At 48.8% G+C, this 9,600-nt stretch overlaps 1 protein-coding gene across 2 annotated transcripts in view; it reads left to right on the top strand.

The window, feature by feature from the left end:
- Nucleotides 1-9,600, top strand: part of RAD54L2 (RAD54-like 2 (S. cerevisiae)) — a 69,107-nt gene that overhangs the window by 4,555 nt on the left and 54,952 nt on the right. For both annotated transcript variants that reach the window (XM_019537097.1, XM_019537098.1), the window contains one exon: nt 2,272-2,478. In XM_019537097.1, the coding sequence (XP_019392642.1) occupies nt 2,328-2,478 (151 nt within the window). In that variant the 5' untranslated portion in view covers nt 2,272-2,327. The remainder of the gene's footprint in view (nt 1-2,271; nt 2,479-9,600) is intronic.

Genomic DNA, 9,600 nt, shown 5'->3' with positions numbered 1-9,600 from the left:
TGTGTTTCTGGCGAGAAGCTGGACTTGGTAAAGTAGCTATCTCACTTTTGATAATATATAAATAAAACCAACCCCACTGAAATCCAAACACTCCCAGTGAGGGAGCAGCACTCATCTTCCTGTGAATTATACAGGAAATACCAGTAGCTTCACAATTACAGGTTTGAAACAGCTTGCCTATTTGAATAAAAAGTGTGTTTTTAGAACTGCATTTCAGTTGGAAGGGTATGATTTAGCAGTTTTAGAGCTGAAAATAAGCTGCTGTTTTGAAATAAACATCAGAATTTTAGCACTGCATTTGTCAGGAAAAACTTTTGTCATAAGCTGGCTTATGCTCTGACTTTTGCATTTGAACAGACTTTCCTCTTTCAGTAAGTAGCTCCTACAGTCAGTTTTACCGTATTTGTGATCTAGAACATGGTGCAGATAGCAATGAGTTGGGAGACCTGAGGTCACCGCTCAGTAGATGCAGTTCACCCTTGTTCCATTTAAAGTCAGTTCATATTTTCGTTTTGTGCATCAGCTCCTGGACTGAGACAACTGACTTGTTTTGGATAGCCTGCTAAACAGCTTCTTAACAGTGGAAACATCTGCTTGCTTCTCCCAAAGGCCACAGTTGAACATGGGACCTAGTAGTGAAGTCCCAGTAACCATCCTTTAAGTTATCCTCTTCCCTTGCTTTCATTTTCTTGTGTTTTCTTGCAGACATACTCACCTGCCTTGCAGACATACTTTCATTGTTCTTGTCTTGCCTAGCCCAGTTTTTCAGTGTCTAACTTCGGCCGGGAATATTCCATCTATTTAGTAGTTATGATTTGTATTTTCTTTCAACCAGCTTTTCATATTAAAGGGTGCTGGGGTTTGCTTAACTTCTAGAAATTGTTGGCATATGACAGAAAAGAAAAATTTCCCCTCTTAAAAAGTTTACACAGATGTTAAGAAATTGCATGCAGTTGTGCCTGGAGTGGCTTTGTTGCTCTGTCTCCTTGGGGATTGAAAGGGTGCCCTATGCTGGCAGGGCATGAGGATCTGATCCCTGGTATTCAAAGTCACATGTCCTGCCATGTACATATGGCATGGCATGAGGTGCAATTCTGAGATTGGGGATCAGATCCCATTGTGCCATTAAACTGTCTGCCAGGAGCCTGCAATTCTGTTCTTATTAGATATTTATAATGCAAACATTGACATGACCTGGACATTCTGAGAATACCAAGAAAGAAGTGTTGGGTTAAGTGATAAATTGTTAAATATTAATTGAACCACTGGTGGTGTTTCCAGAGCAGCAAGCCTCCATGTTCATGATACTTTCCTGATAATTTAGTTTCTGTCTTTATTATGAGTGACTTTCCTTCTGGCCTGTTAGGAACCCTCCTTTTTCGAAAAACAAGAGCTAATTTATGTTTTGTGTGTTGATTTTTTGCAAGCACAAGTGAAAAAATTGTAGATCAGGGACACAAGCTGGAGTAACCAATCTTTAATATTGGCCCTTGAGAGTAAGATTTTACTTCTCTGGGAATTTGGGGTCCAGGTGAATCTCAAACTTTATATGAGTGGCTAAGTATGTTTTGGGTTTATTTATGAGCAAGAATGAAATTGGTAGGATAAGATAGGAAATGGAAGCATGATAGAGAGAATCCATGGGAAGCGGTAAATAATACAGTGGAGGGAAGGGAAAAATTAAAGAAGGAAAGAGAGTGTAGATGAGAGAGTGCTGTCACTATGCTCACAATCTGGGTTATGAGGAGGTTGAATAAAGTCAGCAAGGAGAAGAATGTTTAACACAAGCAAGAAAAATATGAAGTTTCTTTTTTTCCAAAATAAATAATAAGCAAAGTTGCATAGCCACATATTACAGTTAAATACAAGACAATAAACAGCACATGGGGTTTGCATTTCTGATGGGTGGGTTATGAGTGAGTTATGTCCTAGTAATTCTGAAATCTTTCACAAGGGCCTTGTTTGCTTGCTGGCTTTGTTTGCTTAATCTTTAAATATTGACTGCATTTTTCATGCTTTGGCATGAAATGTGTGTGAAGTGTGTAAATATATCAGTTGGGACATTGTTTTCTATCACCTGCTCTTTAATGATTTTGCCCATCATAATGTGTCTTTCTCAAGAATTTTCATGTCCATGATAAATAGTAGCTGTAGTTGCACAAACTTGTAATGTGCTACTTGGGCTGTTTTTTGTATCTGTAACTTTGGATGACCAAATTTTCTTGAATGCTTTTATTTTTTTAAATTGTTTTCCCCCTCCTACTCCTGCAGGGCTGCCTTACAAAAGAAAATGAGCAGGTAATGCACAAGGAGCACCACTGGGAACCATGTCAGACGAGTCAATCTCAGGGAGTGATCCGGACCTGGACCCGGACTTGGAGCAGGAGGATATGGAAGAGGAGGAGGAGGAAGATGAAGAGGAGGCAATGGAGGAGGAAAATGATGGGGATGATGAGGAAGACTTACTCGATGAGAATGGTGAGTGAGTCGGGTTGTAAGGGCCCATATCCACTCTGCTGTGCATAATCACTGACATTACTAATTCTGATGAGTTACTTTGTATAACTAGTGTCCTTATGTCTTTTAGAATTTCTTCAGGGACAAGTGGAGTGGAGTTACGTGCATATGTGTAGATTAAGTTTGGATTTCTAGCATTATGTTTTTTATCATTACGAGAATATTCTTCATAAATCTCACCAGTAGCGCAAAAGTTCTTACACAGGGATCTTATTCTTAATCTAATAAGATTGTCTGGGACATAGTTGTGTATGTCAGTAAAATCAAGATACAATTTCTATATTCTATAGTAAAAGTATACTTAAGTTGGATATTTTTACATTACTCATACACCCATAAATAAAAAGCCTAATGCAGATGGCAGTGGCGGGCAGATATTTGTGATCTGGCTGCTGCTGCAGGCTGCCAATTCCCCTGCCTCCAATCCCTTCCCTGCTCTCTTCCCTTCTCTTGCTGGATGCCACCACGGCCCATGGTATATTCCAATGGAAAATGGGAAAATCAGCACTGGGGGCACAGTGCAGGAGGCTTTAAACCACTGCTTTAACGAGGCCTGTATAAAATGTCACCCCTTTTTCCCCACCCCAACCAAACTGGACCTTTGTGGGCTGGATCCAGCTCATTGACCGTAGATTGTCAGCCCCTAGCTCAGGGCTTAGCAATTATTTTGGGTGGAGGGCCACTTACTGAGTTTTGGCAAGCTGTCCAGGGCCACATGGGTAGCCCTGCCCCTTGACAGGTGCCTCCTCCCCCCTTTCCCCTGGTCACCATCTTGGGACTGGATGTCCTGCCCCTAACGTCTGACCTTTGCCACAGGAAGTCCCTACCCTTACCTCTGGAAGTGCCCCTTTTGGGGAAGAGGGTTTGCCATCTTAGGGGAAAATAAAACACATTACATACTTAAATCAAATACCCATATTAATATTTTTGTGCTGATTTGTGTATGTTTGTGCTGTGTTTGCAGAAGTGATTGCATATAGGGGTTTGTGGGCATGTGTATGTGTGGGTATGGGTGCCATGTAGTACAGAGTGGCTGGCTGGTGTGGGGGGACAGGAGAGTGAGGAAAGCAGCAGGGAAGAAGTGGAAGCGAGTGGGAACGTGGGGCCTGTACCAGTGTCCTGGGGGCCAGTCCAGCAGGGCCCAGAACGGGGTGGTAGGAGCATGGGCTGACGGATCTGTGGAGCCGGGCTGGGCTGCAGAGGGGAGAGCTGACCCAGCTGCATAGAGCCCCTGCCAGCCAGGAGCCAGCACTCCTGCTGCCATGCTCTGGGCCCCGCTGGTGCTCCTGCATGCCTGCTTACTCCCAGCCCTGCGGTACAGGCAACCTGTGTGCCCCATGCTCACCCATCCAAACTGAGCAGCAGGGAGGAAGAGGGGCAGGGGCCATAGTGAATGGGACCCTGGGACTGGGGCGGATCATGAGATGGAGCAGCGGGTGGCTCGTCCAGGGGCACTGGGGGAGGTGTGGCTCCCCACCATTGTGTGCACCTTTGGGCAGGCATGGGGGGCACATGCCCGCAGATCTGTGGGTGAGGCAGAGGCGGCGGCCTGCTGTAAACTGGGCTCTGTACCACACTGCTGCTTGCCTAGGAGCCTTGCATGATGCTATGGCTGCACCATGCACTGGCTGCACTTCATCCCCTGCCTGCCTGGTAGCGGTAGGCACATGGTGTCCCACGTGACTCTGGAGGCAGTGGTAATGTGGTGCAGAGCGCAGTGACAGCCCACTGCTTCCTGGGAGTTTGCTCCCCTCGGGCTGGCTGGCCCTGTTCCTGTGGCAGGGTCGGCACAAAAGCATCCTGGGCCTTTTCAGGGATGCAGGGGTTCTCCCCTGACCGGGTGACCCCAGGGTAGGCATGGGGGATGGTATGTGCCTTCCGGATCTGTGTACGGGGGGAGGTGGGCTGAGCGGCGGGCTCTGTACCATGTGGTACTGTCTCCAGACCTGCGTGGGATGCCATCTGCCTGCTGTTGTTGGGTGGGCAGAGGCACTTGGCCAGTGTGGTATGCACATGGCATCCCCCACAGGTCCAGAGGCAGTGGCAGCAGCATGGTGCAGACCCCAGCATGTAGCGCAAAGCCCACCTCCACCTGTATCCAGGGGGCACATGCCTGCCATCTGCCGCCACCTGGCAGGCAGAGCCACTTGGCCACCCCAGGATGTGTCCAGTGGGGGGAGCCCCCCCACATCCCTGTAAAGGCCCGGGCTGCCTTTGTGTTGGTCCTGCCGTGGGGACGAGGTGAGCCAGCCCAAGGGGAGAGAGCCCCTGGGGAGCAGTGGGCTGCTGCTGCTGTGCTCTGCACCATGCTACTGCTGCCTCCAGAGCCACACAGGATGCCATGTGTCAGCTGCCACTGGCACTGGCAGCTAGCACATGGCATTGTACGAGGCTTCTGGGCCAGTGGCAGTGTGGCACAGAGCCCAATTTGCAGCAGCAGTCCGCCTCTGCCCTATGCACAGATCCGGGGGGTACATGCCCCACCAGTCTCCCCTGCGGTGTGCACAATGGTGAGGAGCCCCCCCTACACCCCTGGATAAGCTGATGGGGCTCTGACTGTTACACCACCCAGTCCAGGGGCCCATTCACCCCAGCCCCTGCCCCCCTACCTCCCTCACTGTGGAGGCCTTGATCTTCCTCTCTCCCCTTCCACCCAACACACTTACCTACTGGGTGCTGCTTGACATACAGTGCTGTGGTCCTGGCTGTGTGCAGCAGGCTGCTGCTGGGCTCTGGGTGTGTGCGGCCCCTCCCCGGCCCTCTGCGTACCACTTGCAGGTTGTCTGCATATGACTGGTGGTACATGTACCACAGTTTGGGAACCACTGCCATAGATGATGTAGAGTTTGTTCCATTACTTCTTTAGGGTACTATCTTCCTGGTGAGAGCATTTCTTTATTAAGAATTACAACCAAGTGTTTGGATGTTTTTATACCTGACAGAAGTGAAAGAATGATAGATTTGATTCTACAAGCTGGTATTACATAGAGCAGGGCTGTCCAACTTCAGGGTGGCTGGGTGACTGTATAGAGTGCCAGTGTGCAGTTCGTGGACTATAGCCCTGCAGCTCCCTCCTGGACCCTTCTCTACTGTGTGGCAGGGGGGCTTGTGGGCTGCTGGTTGGATAGCCGTGTAGTAGGAAGGACACTACATTTCCTTCACACGATTCAGTCGGTATATCTCAATTTTGCCATACAACAGCTGTTGCTGTACTTCAGGGCTCCCACCAGTTTCTTTCAGCACCAGAATCCTTACTGGTTTTGTTGTTCAGAACCTGAATAGACTCTCCAAACAAGCATCACGTTTCTGTCCTTGTCTGTGACATCCATTTCCATTCCAATTTTGTAACTGGGACTGCTGCCCAATGCACATCTTCCCTGATCCTGCTGTTGTTTGAATGTATTATTGAGCAGCAAGAGTCATAAACTGGACGAGACAGTATGATGGCTCTTGCAGTACTGATGTTTGCCAGCTAAGGAACTGTCTTGTTGACCCACAAAACCTTTCGTTTGTAACCTAATCAACAGTTGACTGTAGAGATCAAGGGTTTGTATGTTAACACCGGGGCTTTATTTTCAAAGTATGTTGAAATATTAAACAAATTCCTCTAGTTTTCTGTTGTGTCTAGTATTCCTTTATTTCTGTGGATTATTTCTCATGGCAGTGGCTAGATTCATCTCTTATTTTCCTGTGGTGCTGTTCTATTTACATCATAAATAATGATGGGAGTCATTCATTTTCTGCCTCTGAGACTGTGGGTTCAACACATTCCAAAAACTTGCTGTTTAGGGTGAAAGGCTGGTAAAAGTGAAGCATACAGCAGCAAAGCAGAGGCATTTGTGATCCCTGGCATTCAGAAACTGTTCTTAAGGGCTCCTGGAGGTCATGCTTTTATTTAATTTTAGTTTGGAAAATCTTTTTGTTTAATAGAGGTGGAATGAAATACTAAACCTCTCCTGGATATCCTTGTAGCTTTGGGTCTGGCGTGAAACCTTTCTGCTTTTCTAAGCCTCCAGCAGGAACTTCTGCTTTAATCTGACTCCTTTGAAAGCCTGATCAGGCTAAATGGTGTAATGGTTAGGGACCTACTTAAATTGTGCTTTTGTTATTTTCACAGAAACCATGAAAAACGGTGGTGTCTGCAATTGTGTTTGCCACAAAAATGGCGTTTGCCACAATTTCCCATGGAATCGCACCCCCATCTGAAACAAAATTACTAAAAAATAAAATGCTGGCTCTTCTGTGGGAGGCAGTGGTCCTCGCAGCTGCTGTTGCCTGCCCTTGCAGCCAGCCGGGCAGGAAGGCACTGGCTGGCGAAGCAGTTCAAATGGCAGCCACCCCTTGTCCCTCCTCCCCTGCCAGGGCTTCTCTGCCAGTCAATGCCAAGGGGTGGAGCTGCATGAAGGGCAGCCCTCTCTGCTAATCAGCGGTGAGGGGTTGGGTCTCCAGGGCCTTGGTCAATCAGCATGAAGGGCAGGGCTGTTGTGAAATGCCTGCGAAAATGGCTGTGGGTGTGGTGAGTGGGCTGCAAAAAACCCTTTGTTTCTCCATGACATAGGTAGGTCCCTAGTAATGGTTAGATAGAGGGACAGGAGGTAAAAGATTTTTGGAGTGTGTTCCAGACAAACTGGTTTGATCTTTAATGTGCTGCTTGGTATTTCTAGACCTTGGTTTCCGAAACTAAAATCATAATACATGGCTGGTGTAGAACCTGGATCGGGGTAGCTAACCTACTACACATGTCACAAGTTGCATGGATGGTTTCTGTATGTGGCACCTGAGCCCCAGGTGCTTAGTAAAGGGAGGCAGCAGAATGGAAGCAGGGCAGCTCCAATCTCCTGGGGTGTGGGGGCAGGATGCTGCTGTGGAAAGAGGTGTCAGGTGTTATTGCTAAGAGCCAAGTTTAATCCATCACTGGCTGCAACTACTGCCAAATTGAGGGCTTTGGATCCTGGCTTCCTGTAGAAAACGATGGTGGTTGCAAAGCAATGCAGGGTGAACCTGGGTATTCTTGGAGGTGACCTAACACCTCCTTTCACAGCAGCATCCTATCCCAGGCTCTAACCAACCCTACCTCCATTCTGAGGCCCCAGGATGCAAAATCTATCAGGTAGTCTTCTTAGGGTAGGGATTAGAGAGGCACTCGGAGAGGCATGTCTGCCAAAAGGTTGGCCACTACAGGTTCACAACCTGTTTAGTTGGCAGCAGGTTGCCAAATTAAGGATGAACTGCTCAGCTGCCTGCTGAGGGTTTTATTCTAAAGGTGCTGCTTCTCTAATCAACTGGAGCTCATCAGTGATCTCATACAGCTGATTGTTGAAGTGGCATTCTTTGAAACAAAAGCCACACCAAACCTGCAACAGCTATGTATGCCCCTGGCTGGTTCATAAACTGTCCCCTTCATGGAACTGAGGAAGGAACCTAAGCCGATGAAGAATTTGGGTTTCAATAAATTTAGGGGTACACCAATAGAGATTTTGGGGGCTGATATCGATAGCCGATTTTTTTTTTTAAGGAGGCATATTGGCCGATGCCGATCCGATTTTCCTATACACAGACTGGCAACTGAAGAACAGTGTCTGGCTGGTAAGTTTGTTGTGGTGGAAAGGGCATGGGAGGGCAGATCAAAGCCCCTGCGGTGAGGGAGGGAGTGGGGCAGGGCATAGGATGGGAAAGTGGTGGGGTGTGGCTCTTGCTGCTGCATGCACCTTGTGGGGGGCAGGGTGTGTGCCTCCCAGATGTGTGCGGTGCGGGGCAGCCTGCAGCTGGGGCTGTGCTGGGCTCTTCCCGGTGGGGGCTGGGCTGGGCTGCACTTGGGGCAGGCAGCAGCAGCGCTGGGAGGGAGGTTATGGAGGGGCTGTAGCCACCCCAGAATTCGCTGTAGTCCCCCAACTCCCCTCCCAGTGCTGCTGCTGCCCACCTTGCCCTCTGCACAGCCTGGCCCAGCCCCTGCCGGGAAAAGCCTGAACCCTGCCCCATGAAGATCCGGGGGGTACATGTGTTCCCATCCACCTCCATGCCCTCCCTTTGTGCGCGCAGCAGTGGGAGCCGTGCCTCCTGGATGAGCCGCGGCTCCGTCCCATGCCCTGCCCTGCCCTGGCTGGGCAGCGCTTGCCCCAGTCCCATTCCCTTCCTCACCGTGGGGGCCTTGATCTTCCCCCTTACACTCCTCTCCTGTCTCCTCCCCCCTCCCCTTCCACCAGACCAGACTTACCAGCTGGATGCAGCTCACCAAGCTGCCAGGCTTTGCTTCTCGCTGCCTGCTTGCTGCAGCTGTGCACATGCATGGGCCATTTATTGGCTACATCAGGCCAATTTCCAATGCAGTCAATTTTCTTTGTATTGGTGCACCTCTAAATAAATTGAGTCTGTTATGCCATCTTGCAGACAGATCTAAGGGAGGGGCAGAGGTGGAGTGCTGAGGAATCTCTAGATGTTCTGTTAAATATTCCATTTAATCAGGGAATATTTGCATCTAAAGATAGAAAGATTCTGATTGCTGAAAAAAGTTATTCCTCTTTACTGACGTTATAGTTTTTCACCAGATAGATAACAAGCAAAGTGTTTTATAGATTCATAGAGTCGGAAGGGACCTCAGTGGGCCATCTAGTCTGACCCCCTGCCCCCAGCAGGCAGGAAAAGAGTCACCAACCCTGGGGTCATGTAACCTGAGCCAGATGCCTGTCCAGTCTCTTCTTGAAGACCCCCAGGGATGGGGCGAGCACCACTGCCCTTGGGAGCCCATTCCAGATTCTGGCAACCCTGACTTTGAAGAACTTTTTCCTAATGTCCAGCCTGAACCTCTCTAGTAGCTTATGGCCATTGTTCCTTGTTGTTCCAGGGGGTGCCCTGGTGAACAGATTGTTGCCTACTTCATGTTTCTTTCCCCTTATTAATTTGTACACTACCATAAGGTCCCCTCTTAGCCTTCTCTTGGAGAGGCTGAAGAGATTAAGGTTTCTTAGCCTTTCTTTGTAGGGCCTTCCCTGCAGCACCTTGCAGCCCGCTCTTTGGCGAGAGAGGCAGCGAGCTGCTGGGAAGAGATGGCCTCCACCTCTCTCCCCTGGGGAGGAGGCTCTTCTT

This window comes from Crocodylus porosus, unplaced genomic scaffold, assembly GCF_001723895.1.
Source record: "Crocodylus porosus isolate Cpor-Errol unplaced genomic scaffold, CroPor_comp1, whole genome shotgun sequence".
Lineage (NCBI taxonomy): Eukaryota > Metazoa > Chordata > Crocodylia > Crocodylidae > Crocodylus > Crocodylus porosus.
The sequence above is the reverse complement of the archived record's forward strand: the minus strand, read 5'-3'. Positions and strand labels throughout refer to the sequence as shown.